At 42.0% G+C, this 15,102-nt stretch overlaps 1 protein-coding gene across 2 annotated transcripts in view; it reads right to left on the minus strand.

The window, feature by feature from the left end:
- Nucleotides 1-15,102, minus strand: part of tmeff2a (transmembrane protein with EGF-like and two follistatin-like domains 2a) — an 83,628-nt gene that overhangs the window by 19,643 nt on the left and 48,883 nt on the right. For both annotated transcript variants that reach the window (XM_078404129.1, XM_078404128.1), the window contains exon 5: nucleotides 2,712-2,808. In XM_078404129.1, coding sequence (XP_078260255.1) covers nucleotides 2,712-2,808 — 97 coding nt within the window. The remainder of the gene's footprint in view (nucleotides 1-2,711; nucleotides 2,809-15,102) is intronic.

The following is a 15,102-nucleotide window of genomic DNA, read 5'->3' on the forward strand; positions in this document are numbered from 1 at the left end:
GACATTTGCCACTTCAAATTGCACCCAGTTTGTAGGTGAGAGCTGAAATCTGGGGGGGGGGATGGGGATGGGGATGATGGGGGGGGGGGGGTGAGGGGGCAGGGGGGATGATGAGAATATTGGAGAATTAAAAAATGGGATTATTGCAAATGGGTGGCTAATGCTAATCAAGGACTCAATGGACAGAAGGTTCTGTTTCTGTGCTGTATGGCTCAATGGTAGGTGTTTTGAGACAAAAAGGATATGTACCCTTTTGACAAATGGGACAACTGGAGCATCCATGTTCCTAGTTGTCATTCAGGTGCCAATCTTGCTATCACCATTAATCTAGTAAATCATTACAACTGTGCCCACCAAACAAAGGAATTTGTGAATTTGGTGGAAGCACACAAGGAGAAAATACCCAATAGATTGGGCTGGATTTAAATTGGCTTAAAGTTACAGGTTTCCATTATTTTTTAATAAATGGCGAGCCAGGATGACAACAGATACATCTAAAAACAAGGTACCAAACTGGTGAAGCATCGCCACAGATTTATATGCACATAGCAATAACATAATGCGATAGCCAAAGCAATGATCTCACAAATGGATCCAATCAAAGATCTGCACTCTTGTCATGTCTAGTCAAGTGTGGGCGATAGCTAACTACAATCGATTATTTATGAGGCAGTAGCTCCACAAATGTCCTCATTCTCAGTGATAACAAAATCCAGCTATCGAATGCCAAAGCCAGATCATGTACAACTGCACTCAGCCAAAAGTGTCCAAAGGTTAATTCATCTCCATTTCCTCCCAAGATCTCTATCATCTCAGAAATTTGATTTCATCCAATTTTATGTCAAGCAACATCTGAGAGCAATCAATAGAGCCAAATCAAAGAGACCAGACACAATTCAAGGTATGGCATGAGTACTCGCACTCCACAAAAAGCTGCAGCTAAGTTGTTCCAGTGCAGTTGCAGCACTGGCATCGACCCAACTAAGAGGAAAATTGCTCCAGTATTATCCCCATGCCAAAAACAGCAGTACAAATCCAATCCAGTTAAAACCAACCCAATCAATCTGCTCTCACTCTTCAGAAAAGCAATGGAGAGCATTGTTGACTTGCCAAATAGAATTGACTCACCAAAAGCATAATCACTGGTGCTTAGTTTAAGTCTCAGCAGGATTATTTGCTTCCAGAGCTCCTAACAATTTCTTTGCAAACATGGACCAAAGAGCTGAATTCCAGGAATGAACTAGGAGCAACGCTCTTGAGGTCACTCAAAGATTCTGGGAAAACTGAAGACGGTGGATATCAACATTGTGGTAGGGGGTGTTATACCTCACACAGGAATGCACGCGGAGATCAATCACCCCAACTCTAGTGTGTTGCTGCAGGATTCCACAGGGCAATGCCCTACACCCAAATATATTCAGCTGGTTCATGAGTGATCTCACTTCCATAATATCAGGATGTTTACTCATGATTGCATAGTGTTCAAATCCATGGGCAATTCTGCAGAAAATGAATCAGGCCATGCATGCATCATGACCTGGACAAGGTTCACTAGGTGTTGATGAGTGCCAAACAACAATTGTGCCATGTAAATGCCAGGCAATGACCATCAACAATGACCACCAACAAGAGAGCTTCATCATCTATGCGATGGTATTATTATTGTTAAGTCCCCTGACATTAACCAGAGATCAGTAAACGAGCCACTTAATTACTGTGGCTACAATATTTGATCAGAGGCTGGGATTTGGTGAGCGACCATCTCCTGACGCCCAAAAGCTTTTCTGCTATCTGTACGATATAAATCAAGTGATTGATTACTCTGCAGTTCCCAGGTAATTGTGGCACCAACAGCTCTCAAGAAACTCAACACCCACCTCCCATTCCCATGCTGACCTTTCTGTCCTGGGTCTCCTCCATTGTCAGAGTGAGGCCCAGCGCAAATTGGAGGAACAGCACCTCATATTTCGCTTGAGCAGCTTACACCCCAGCGGTATGAACATTGACTTCTCTAACTTCAAGTAGCCCTTACTTTCCCTCTCTCTCTCTCCATCCACTCCCCTGTCCCAGTTTTCCTACCAGTCTTACTGTCTCCGGCTACATTTTATCTCTGTACCGCCCACTCCCCTGGAGAAGAGTCTCGACCCGAAACGTCACCCATTCCTTCTCTCCAGAGATACTGCCTGAGTTACTGCAGCATTTTGTGTCTATCGTTCAGCACAAAACTGCCCAACTGACTGACAGCTCATTCCCTATCTTAATTCCCCCCCATCACTGGTAGACCAGCTTCTCAATTCACTGAGGTCATTTATTGAGGCTACCCCTAGAACACCTCACAATGCTGCATCCTCGATCTCCAAGAAGCACAAGGGCCTCAGGAGTGGAGAATATTATGAGAATAAAGTGCAGGTTCCATCTAACAAATACTGATATTTGTTATTAGGGTTAGGGTTGATATTATCTCATGGAAATCACTGTCAAACAATGTTACTGGAGTACCATCACCCGAAGGACCACATTGGTTCAAGATGTGCCAGTATCTTATGAAGAACAATTAAGGAAAGACAATAATCGTGGTGTTTCCAGTGATGCTGAAAAAAATGTGCAAGGGCCTCTAATTTAATGTCTTGTTTCAGCAAAGTTGTATTTATTGGTTCAATAGAAAATAAGGAAAAATAATGTTTGTTATTAATTAACACTGAAATATTTACCATACGTCTTCTGCATCTACATCGCACTCTGCTCCAAACTGGCAGATATCACATGAAGATGTTTTCTTCAGAGTAGTTTCTCCAGAACCTTCATTCCCTGCAGGTTACAGAATCAGAAAGAAAAGTCATGCAAAAGACTGCCAGAGACTTTGTATTTCTATTTCCATACACACATCAGAAGCAATTAACAGGGATTTAAGAAACACAGCCATGTCATTCGAACCAACAAGGAATTCCATCCTTTCATACAATTCCAAAATACGATTTTTTTTTTGCAGCTTGAAATTGGGTTAACACAGAGTACATTAATTTTTGCTCATTGCTCGTGTGTTAGCAGCAGTTATGAACCAGGTCGCTTCATTTTCCCTCCACAGGTATTATATTTTACCTAAGCCTTTCTTTCCAGTGTATAACTGCTCCAAATGATATCAATAGTAGCCCACCATGCAAAATTCATCTCCAGTGAGAATTTCAACCTCACTGGCCTGAAAATGACAAATCTTATTTATTTGCAGAAAGAGCAGGCTTTAGTCCCATCATATCCCCTGAGCCCGTCATTTAAACTCTTGGGCTGTGTGTCCTTTTTCCTCACTGAGATCTCTGACTTCCAATGGTTTGCCCTGGCAAGTTAAAGTGACGTTCACTTGACTTCCTGGCTTCAGGATCATTCCAGACTATTGCTGCTTATTATCCTAGCCATTTCTCATAGTTTGCTCCTCGCTGTTACTTTAGGGAGTTCACCCAAACACTATACTGAGGGATACTTCAGCGACTTCTCCTTCAGCCCAGTAGTTCTGTTTAGTTTATTGTCATGTGTACCGAGGTACAGCGAAAAGCTTTTGTTGCGTGCTAACCAGAGCACTGGCAGCAGAAAGACAATACATGATTACAATCGATCCATTTACAGTGTGTAGACACAGGATACATTAGTGCAGCAGAGTTAGCATTGGCACATATCTGCATTGCACTCTTCCCTTAAGTACAAGCATTGACAGACAGCATTCTAGTCCATTCAGAGGCCTCCCTGTCAATCTGCCGCCAATAGTATATAGCTGTGGCTTTGGATGGTCTCAATGTCCCTTGCCCCCATCCTCACAAAAATAATACATCATTTGTGGGTCGTGAACATCGCTTATTTGTCAAGGATGCATTGGTCATGTCCCCCCCTCCCCCAACGCTGAAAGCCCACCCCCACCCATTCTGTACGGAGTTTGTACGTTCTCCTTGTGACCTGCGTGGGTTTTCTCCGAGATCTTCGGTTTCCTCCCACACTCCAAAGACGTACAGGTATGTAGGTTAATTGACTGGGTAAATGCAAAAATTGTCCCTAGTATGTGTAGGATAGTGTTAATGTGCGGGGATCGCTGGGCGGCGCGGACTCGGTGGGCCGAAGGGCCTGTTTCAGCGCTGTATCTCTAAATTTAAATCTAAAAAAAAAAATCTAAATCTACCATAGCAGCGTTCTTCCACTTAGTGGCAACATCTCCTACCATTGGGACAGTGCATCTCTCTTAAAGGTTTTCACAGAAGATTGCACCTTTGGTGTTGCCTTCAAACAGCTGTGAGAACTCGCAGTACACCAACAGAGAACATGCCAGCTTCAGTACAGCATCACACAAGTACAGTATCACCCAACCATGCTGTTCTGTAACCCTTGTTTTCCCTCTCTCTCCGTCGCTCCCGCAGCCTGGTTCCAGAAACATAGAAAATAGGTGCAGGTGTAAGCCATTCGGCCCTTCAAGCCAGCACCGCCATTCAATATGATCATGGCTGATCATCCAGCTCAGTAACCTGTACCTGCCTTCTCTCCATACCCCCTGATCCCTTTAGCCACAAGGGCCACATCTAACTCCCTCTTAAATATAGCCAATGAACTGGCCTCAACTACCTTCTGTGGCAGAGAATTCCACAGACTCACCACTCTGTGTGAAGAAATGTTTTCTCATCTCGGTCCTAAAAGACTTCCCCCTTATCTTTAAGCTGTGACCCCTGGTTCTGGACTTCCCCAACATCGGGAACAATCTTCCCGCATCTAGCCTCTCCAACCCCTTAAGAATTTTATATGTTTCAATAAGATCCCCCCTCAGTCTTCTAAATTCCAGTGAGTATAAGCCTAGTCTCACTGTCCTCCTGATTAAAATTTACCGATTGTACGCCTCATTGTCACCTTCCCCCCAGCTGACAATAAACCATTCTACATTTTTTATTGTTCAGCTTCTTCTTTCGTCTGTGTTTTCACACCTTACCCTTCCATTTCTCTATGTCTCCCTCTCCCCTGATTCTCAGTGTCTGAAGAAGGGTCTCGACCCGAAACGTCACCCACTCCTTCTCTCCAGAGATGCTGCCTGTCCTGCTGAGTTACTCCAGCATTTTGGGTCAATCTTTAATGCTGTTCTGGGAGCCCAGCTTTTGAAGTTCACTCTATCTACGTAACTTTCAGAAATAGTTTAGAATAACCCACACTGCTGCTTTAACATTAAGAAAATATTATGGAACAATTTCCAAGCCTAAAATTTAATTTTAAACCAATTTGTGTGGAACACTAAACAGAAGGTAAACTTCTGAGGTGAAATGTTAGTCCATTTATCAGCGATAAATGTTTCATAGCCATTCATACCTCATTCCCTGGCCTGAGCAGACTCGTACATCATTGTTCCAATAACTGCACAACATAAACATGTAGTTCAAGGCCTCTTTAAACCACCTCCCTTCTGTACGTTATTTTTCTTAAAATAATGAAGATGATTTCAAACAAAGCAGCTTTTGATAATTGCAAAATGTACTAACCATCCTCTGCAGCAATGGAAACTCCTAAATATGTGAGCAAGGAATATTCTGACAAGAATGAGAATCAGCTGAGTAGCAGTCACAGTAATTACCTGGAGACAGAATGAATACACCGCACTGCAGTATATTACTACAATTGAGGAGCCAGGGAGGAATATGTAATTTAAAACTGTGTGAAAGAGAACTTAAAATGGAAATCTTTTAAAATAAGCGGATTATTCAACTCTGAAATGCTGCTCTTGTCCAAAATATGTGTGGTAGAAAAAAGTTAAAACCATGATTTAAATTTGTGATAATCAAATTTTAAAAGGGCGTTGGAGACTTTAACCGTGTAACTGCACCTTGGATGATCCATCGTTGATCTAATATGTTCCAACACATGCCATGACTGTGTGAGTATACTATGTATCATAACATCACTTGTACTTTATATGTAGCAGGGCCAGGTGCTTCTATTCCATGATATCCAAGGTCATGTTATGAATTAGCTGAAATATGCGGAAAAAGAGAGGCACCTTTGATTACTCTATTGTTTTTTGATTACAATGGAAACGAGCAGTTCAAATCTGGAAGTCCACGGTTACATTTTAGCCGAAGATAGACACCTAATGCTGGAGTAACTCAACGGGCCAGACAGCATCTCTGGAGAGAAGGAATGGGTGACATTCCAGGTCGAGACCCTTCTACGGCTTGCTGGCAAATTTAGTTTGATGTGCAACACACATTTGGGCTCAAAAGCAGACATTTAAACCTTTATTTAAGTCAGTATACAAACCATTTATTCTAATATCAATTTATAATACACTTCCACAGGTTGCCCAAAATTCTTCACAGTCCCTTATATTTTTCCCCTGAAATGTTACTGTTTTTTATACAAGAAAAAATGTGATAACTAATTTTAATCTCAGCAAGTGCCAACACATAGCAATAAGTGGCAAATAAATGTGCTTTTCTTTTAGGTGCTGGATGAGGGACAGGTGTTATATAGGACACCGAGACAAATATATTTGTACTCTGAATAGTACCATGAGTTTCTTCATGCCAATTTCACTGTATAACACAGAATGTCAGCTGATCATACACTTTCAATCTGCTGTGGCTTTCAGCTTATGAATCTCTGACTCAGTCAAAAATAACCTTGGCTTGCAGGGCTGGACGGAATAGTTCCATTTGGGGCCCATTCATGTGGTTAATTGCATCTTTGTTTCAATAAAAGACATGGAACACAATATTAATGGGGAGAAGGCAGGAGAATGGGGTTAGGAGGGAGAGATAGATCAGCCATGATTGAATGGCGGCAGTGGACTTGATGGGCCAAATGGCCTAATTCTACTTTGATCACTTACGACCTTATGACATAAACAATTATTTCTTGAAAGTGATAGTTAAGGTCGAGCCTGTGCTGCAGTTTTACCTGCAGTGATGGGAAAGGTTTTAGAAACATTAATCTGGGATAGGATTAATAATTGCCCAGAGGAGATTTGTTTAACGCAAGCCTGCTCAGATTTAAGGGGAAATCATCTTAACTAATTTAAGGTTTTTTTTAATGAGGTATTGAGCTGAGGAGTGTAATATGGTTGATGTGAAATGAATGAACTTCAAGAAGGCTTTTGATAAGGTGCCACATAACTTGCTTATCAGCTAAGGTGAAGCATAGGGCATGAAAAAAGGTATTGGTTCCATAGAACAGTACAGCATAGGAACAGGGCCATCGGCCAACAATGTCCACACTGATGCCAAGTTAAACATATCTCCCATACCTGCACATGATCCATATCATTCCATGTCCATGTGCATAAGCAAAAATGCCTGAGTCACTCATCCGTGGGGAGAATGGGTGACCTTTTGGGTCGAGATCTTTCTTCAGACTGAGAGTCAGGGGGGAGGGAGACATACGGATATGGAAGGGTAAGCTGCGAAAACGACAGATCAATGGAGACGACAAGCAAGGAAAATGTAGAATGGATCATTGTTAGCTGAGGGAAAGGTGACAACGAGGGTTATAATTGTGGAGATGAGGAGCGCAGAGCCAGATCTGTAATAAACTAACAGTTAAAGTCTGTGCCATCTCTGATTATTGTCATCCAACTGACCGCAAACGCGAACTCGACATAATCAGTAAAATTTAATCAGGACAGTGAAACTAGCCGGAGAACTAGGATGGGGGAGGGACACAGAAAGATGGAAAGCAAGTGTTACTTGAAGTTAGAGAAGTCAATATTCATACCACTGGGTTGTAAGCTGCCCGGAATTGATTTTTGTGATTCTCTACAAAAAAACAAATGTTTTGATTGCAAAACATTGGGGGGAAAAAGTGCACCATCAGCAGAATGACCAGAAGCTTGGGATAACTATAATCATGAAGAGAAATTTACTTTATTGAAGCTATTTCCCATGGAATAAAGGTTAACATGATAAAGGTCTTTTTTTGTAAAGTGATATTTATGAAGGGATTTAACAGTGAATAGAGAAATGCTATTTTTTATTGGTTGGGGAATTAGAAAAAGAACGAGTAAGCGCTTAGGTGAAATTTCTGTTGAAGGCAAGTTGTCAGAGCATCGCATTATTGCCACAGGGAATGGTTGAGACATAAATCCATTGCATCAGTGAATGGATTAACAGTTAGACACATGAAATAGAGGGGATAAATGGAAATTGGTGAATGGGCAATTTGGATTATTTTTGGATTGTTCCAACAGGAGTGGTACTGATGATGAGTCAAATTTCATCTTTTAGTGAAGGAGAGCCCTTTAACTGGACTGGCAGGATAAGAAATAGGAAAAAAAAAGAGTAAAAATATAAAATAGCCACTCTTGATTACTATCCAGGGAAGGATGTTACAGAACTTTCGTCAGAGAACTTCTTCAAAGTAGACATACCTTGAGAAGATTTCGCAGTGGAGCAGACAAAATGTGTAGGTAGGAACTGCAGATGCTGGTTTACACCGGAGATAGACACAAAAAGCTGGAGTAACTCAGCGGGACATGCAGCATCTCTGGAGAAAAGGAATGGGTGACGTTGCGGGTCGAGACCCTACTTCAGACTGATTAGGGATAAGGGAAACGAGAGATATAGACGATAATGTAGAGAGATAAAGAACAATGAATGATATATGCAAAAAAGTGACGATGATAAAGGGAACAGGCCATTGTTTGCTGTGTGTTGGGTGAAAACAAGAAGCTAATGCGACTTGGGTGGGGGAGGGATAGAGAGAGAGGGAATGCCGGGGCTACCTGAAGTGAGAGAAATCAATATTCATACCACTGGGCTGTAAGGATGTGATACAAAATCACTCACTGTCTTGAATTATGCTCAAAAAATTCCTGACTGATGATGGTTGGAATTATTTTCCCTTTCAGGTAGTCCCTTGCTTCCACTCTGAATTTGTGGGTTCTGAGGTGGCAAAAGAGACCAATGTCGGAACTGCAGATTTTATCACAGGTAGGTCAGGTAGTGACTGACGAGGAGAGAAGTGGAAAACTGATGAGATGGTCTGCTTTTCATGCGAGATTTCTGTGTGCTCTTAATGCTTGGCCTCAAGGTTCTCAAAACCATCTATAGACTAAAACCCTCGTTTTTTTGTTTGTTGGTTCCAGAACTACAGCCAAAATGGTACACGATAACCCGACAATGTTAGGCCCACCTGACTCACCGTCGTCCCTTTGGTGCTAATGGAAGGAGTTTCATTGAAATCAGTGTTATATTTTTTAAGTTATTCACATTTTAAAGTTTAAATCTATCTCCTAGGGAGGGAGGTGGGTGGAGGGATGGAGGGAGGGAGGGAGGGAAGGGGGAGGATAAGGGGGGGTTGAGGGGGGATGGAGTGGGGGGGAGGGGAAGGGGAGGGGGAGGGGGGAAAGGGGGGAGAGAAGAGAGTGCTGCACCAATGCAGGAGAGGTTTGGGCCCAACGGGTCCACTTGGTCTAGTCTTGTTTGTTCCTCTCCACTTCAAGCTGTCGAGGGATAAATATTCCCAGGAATATAAATATCCTCAAATCATGCTTCATCTTTTGATCACAACATGTAAACCAGAGAAAACAGAAGTGGAAGCAGGAGTCACACCTGATTTGATATCATGTACTAACTTATATTCCTTGATTCCCTTAATCCAAAAAAATCTATCAATTTGTGCCTTGAATAAATGTCTTAACAGAGCTGCATCGAATTCTCAATCTTCTGGGTGAAGAATCTGTTCTGAGGTGCTTATCCCTGATTTTGTTACTATAACTTTTTGTTGTAGACACTCCAGCCCGGGGAGATATCACCAATGAGTCTGCCCTGTCAACCCACATGAGAACTACATCTTTCAATGTGAGCCTTAAGATACAACTCGAGGAGGATGGAGCACCGGGCTAGAAATTATCCTGTGCTGAGAAGAGATGTGCTGATCAGCTGAAGCACCTTTGGCTCAATGGCAAAATTCTGCACAAAGTCAAAGCCGATAAGGGGAGAAAGGGGTCACAACTGGTTGCTGCAATTTGCTTGGTATCATTATTGAGTAGCACATGTGGGGGATAGGAGAGGTGAAACCAGGCTGTGAATGCAGCGATGCTGAGGTTGGTGTGAGCAGCAGATACTGTGGTGATATGGCAGTGAATCTGAAGAGGAAGGAGGTCCATAGAAAGGTGTAATTTATTTAAAAAGGCTGCAACAGCTCCAAGAGCTGGGTTCCAGGCCCAGGATGTGCTCAAGAAGGTCCTCGGTCTAACACAAAACATATTGAACATTCACTTCAATGCGGGTTGCATTGTTCGTAGGTCAAGCATTGAATTTCCTAATGTAACTGTGAAGAATGCGCCAAAACCCATTGGACATCATTGTATGTGTCTGGTTGCCTTCATAGGTTAGTATAGACAATAGACAATAGGTGCAGGAGTAGGCCATTCAGCCTTTCAAGCCAGCACCGCCATTCAATGTGATCATGGCTGATCATTCTCAATCAGTATCCCGTTCCTGCCATCTCCCCATAACCCCTGACTCCGCTATCCTTAAGAGCTCTATCTAGCTCTCTCTTGAATGCATTCAGAGAATTAGCCTCCACTGCCTTCTGAGGCAGAGAATTCCACAGATTCACAATTCTCTGACTGAAAAAGTTTTTCCTCATCTCCGTTCTAAATGGCCTACCACTTAGTATGGACTATACGTGGAGAACACAGAGAGAATTTTGTACGTTTTGTTAAAGACCGATTTTGTTAAAGACTCGATTACTAAGCTAACAAATGTTTCAATGCTTATTTATCTGGTCATGATTTTTCTATTAGTGCTTGTGTAGGTTGACATGAACTTCTTGAGTTTACCCTTTTCAGTGCTTTAGAAAACATCTTGAATACTGGAAACTGATTGTGAATGTACAACCATCTTGTGCTTAATGCTAAATAAAAATGCTCTATATAGGAATTCAAATTATAATTTGAATTCCTGGAGTATTGTGTGCAGTTTTGGTCCCCAAATTTGAGGTAGGACATTCTTGCTATCGAGGGAGTGCAGCGTAGGTTCACACGTTAATTCCCGGGATGGTGGGACTGTCATATGTTAAAAGAATGGAGCGACTGGGTTTGTACACTGGAATTTAGATGGATGAGAGGGGATCTTATCATATCATATCATATATATATAGCGCGGAAACAGGCCTTTTCGGCCCACCAAGTCCGCGCCGCCCAGCGATCCCCACACACTAACACTATTAACACTATCCTACACACACTAAGGACAATTTTTTTAAAACATTTAACCAGTCAATTAACCTACATACCTCTACGTCTTTGGAGTGTGGGAGGAAACCGAAGATCTCGGAGAAAACCCACGCAGGTCACGGGGAGAACGTACAAACTCCTTACAGTGCAGCACCCATAGTCAGGATCGAACCTGAGTCTCCGGCGTTGCATTCGCTGTAAAGCAGCAACTCTACCGCTGCGCCACCGTGCCGCCCGTTATTGAAACATATAAGATTATTAAGGGATTGGACACGCTAGAGGCAGGAAACATGTTCCCGATGTTGGGGGAGACCAGAAACAGGGGCCACAGTTTAAGAATAAGGAGTAGGCCATTTAGAATGGAGATGAGGAAAAACTTTTTCACTCAGAGAGTTGGGAATCTGTGGAATTCTCTGCCTCAGAAGGCAGTGGAGGCCGATTCTCTGGATGCTTTCAAGAGTTAGATATAGCATCTGGCTATTGATGACAATATACATAGGGTATATAAATGATCACAAATTTAATGTGTATGAAGGAACTGCAGATGCTGGTTTAAACCATAGACACAAAATGCTGGAGTAACTCAGCAGGACAGGCAGCATCTCTGGAGAGAAGGAATGGGTTTTGACACAAAATGCTGGAGTAACTCAGGCAGCATCTCTGGAGAGTTTGGAGAGTCCCAGCTGAGTTACTCCAGCATTTTGTGTCTATCTATCACAAATTTAATGTTGAGTAATATGAATTTGAAGTGCCAGCCCCAACTAACGCTGTAGACCAACAAGGCTAATTGACCAGCGAGGAGGGCTCTTTCAGGACTCAAGATTTCGAAAATGTCAACCAATACATTTTTTCAGATAAGGATTTGTGCTAGGCCAGATTTTGTCATAACACTAAAGTGTCAAGGATTATGAATCCCAGCAATATTGCAAAGTAAGACTGACAGTTATTTCTGACATAAGTGAGCAGATAAACACAAAAACCTGGCGTTATTTGTCGGGATATCTTGCTTTTCCAAAGTGTTCACTGTTACATTTCTTAATAATGGATCTGGACACTGAAATGGCAGCAATGCAGTGATCTTATTACACTTATCACCTTGTTTGAAGCTAAAAACACAAGGCTCTTGCATTCTGGAAAAACACAAGGCTCGCATTCTGGAGTAAGCAAGCTTTTAGTAGGGTGGAATAAATGATAATTACTGAATTACTGATTTCGAAAATGTCAACCAATACATTTTTTCAGATAAGGATTTGTGCTAGGCCAGATTTTGTCATAACACTAAAGTGTCAAGGATTATGAATCCCAGCAATATTGTAAAGTAAGACTGACAGTTATTTCTGACATAAGTGAGCAGATAAACACAAAAATCTTGGCGTTATTTGTAGGGATATCTTGCTTTTCCAAAGTGCAAGACCCATAATTATTCACTTTGAAGATGTGGAGTCTCCTTCATTCCAATTAGAACAATATATTTTAGATTTAATAAAGAAAGTACAATCTTCTAATATAATTCTTCCATTACAATTCATTACAAAAGGAGGCAAAAACAGCATTTGGAGTGGCTCAGCACTTAATAATAATTGTAGTTGTGAACAGTAGTCCACAGACACCAAGAAGTCTGCCAGCTTCAATCTACACCTGTATTAGGTTATACAATATAAGGCACACCAACCAGCCTGAACATGTACAGCTTCAAACTCAAGCAGCTCAACATCATTGAGGACACAGCAGCCCGCTTGATATGCACCTCATCCACAACCACTCTCTCACTCCAATACCGACAGATGCATAGCGGTAGCACTTTGTACCATTTGAAGGATGCACTGCAGCGATTCACCGAGACCTCTTGCAGAGGATCTTCCAAACCCACCACCTTTATCGGCGAGAAAAACAAGTGAATCAAATGCACGGGAACACCACAACCTGGAAATTGCTCCCCAAGTCACACCATCATCCTGACTTGGAATTATATTGCGTAGGAAGAAACTGAGGTTGCTGATTTGAACCGAAGATGGACACAACGAGCTGGAGTAAATCAGGGTCAAGGCTTCGGGTCTGAAGAAGGGTCTCGACCCGAAACGTCACCTATTCCTTTTCACCAGAGATGCTGCCAGACCCGCTGCATTCCTCCAGTTATTTGTGTCTTTCTTTGGAAATATATTGCTGTTACTTCAAGGACACTGGGTCAAAATCCTGGAAACACCTCCCAAACAGTATTGTTGGTTTACACACAATGGGTATACATACCTCGAGAAGGTATCTCACCACCACCTTCTCAAGGGCAAATAGGGAGGGGTAATTAAATGCTGGCCCAAAGTGCAAATTCCACATCCGTTGAATGAATTTTTAAAAATATGTACGTAATTCACTTGAAAAGCTAGAATCAGCGAGGATTCACATTTTATGGCTGGTGATCCATATTTCAAATGCATACATTAAAATCAACCGAGGACAGGTTTGATTTCAGTCACTGACAATCCTCTGATTAAACTGGCCTGTTAACATCTATACTAGGAATCACAGTTGAAAGACAGTTACTTGCATGGCCTACGCCCATGGGACTACCAGGGAATCAAGACTTTCTCAGAAGCAAAGGGTGTGAGGATTGCCAAAAAAGGTTGAATTTTTAAAAAAGCAATATGAAACATGAAGCACTTATCATATCATATATATACAGCGCGGAAACAGGCCTTTTCGGCCCACCAAGTCCGCGCCACCCAGCGATCCCCGCACATTAACACTATTAACACTATCCTACACACACTAGGGACAATTTTTACATTTACCCAGCCAATTAACCTACATACCTGTACGTCTTTGGATACCTGTGTACATACCTGTACACTTATCCGCTTGTAACATTAAACTCCACCACATGTTATACAGTGCCCTCCATAATGTTTGGGACAAAGACCCATCATTTATTTATTTGCCTCTGTACTCCACAATTTGAGATTTGTAATAGAAAAAAATCACATGTGGTTAAAGTGCACATTGTCAGATTTTATTAAAGGCCACTTATATATACTGTTTAACATGAGGACCAAAGTTGTGCCAATGAAAGTCGAAGAAGTCATTATGAGACTGAGAAACAAGAATAAAACTGTTAGAGACATCAGCCAAACCTTAGGCTCACCAAAATCAACTGCTTGGAACATCATTAAGAAGAAAGAGAGGACTGGTGAGCTTACTAATTGCAAAGAGACTGGCAGGTCAAGGAAGACCTCCACAGCTGATGACAGAAGAATTCTCTCTATAATAAAGAAAAATCCCCAAACACCTGTCCGACAGATCAGAAACATTCTTCAGGAGTCAGGTGTGGGTTTGTCAATGACCACTGTCCACAGAAGACTTCATGAACAGAAATACGGAGGCTACACTGCAAGATGCAAACCTCAAAAATAGGATGGCCAGGTTACAGTTTGCCAAGAAGTACTTAAAAGAGCAAACACAGTTCTGGAAAAAGGTCTTGTGGACAGATGAGACGAAGATTAGCTTATATCAGAGTGATGGCAAGAGCAAATTATGGAGGAGAGAAGGAACTGCCCAAGATCCAAAGCCTACCATCTCATCTGTGAAACACAGTGGTGCGAGTGTTATGGCCTGGGCATGTATGGCTGCTGAAGGTACTGGCTCACTTATCTTCATTGATGATACAACTGCTGCTGGTAGTAGCATAATGAATTCTGAAGTGTGTAGACACATCCTATCTGTTCAAGGTCAAACAAATGCCTCAAACCTCAATGGCCAGCGGTTCATTCTACAGCAAGACAATGATCCCAAACCTACTGCTAAAGCACCAAAGGAGATTTTCAAAGCTACAAAATGGTCAATTCAATCACCTGATCTGAACCCAATTGAGCATGACTTTTATATGCTGAAGAGAAAACTGAAGGGGACTAACCATCAAA

The sequence above is a fragment of the Rhinoraja longicauda genome, chromosome 8 (genome assembly GCF_053455715.1).
Source record: "Rhinoraja longicauda isolate Sanriku21f chromosome 8, sRhiLon1.1, whole genome shotgun sequence".
NCBI classification, from domain to species: Eukaryota; Metazoa; Chordata; class Chondrichthyes; order Rajiformes; family Arhynchobatidae; genus Rhinoraja; species Rhinoraja longicauda.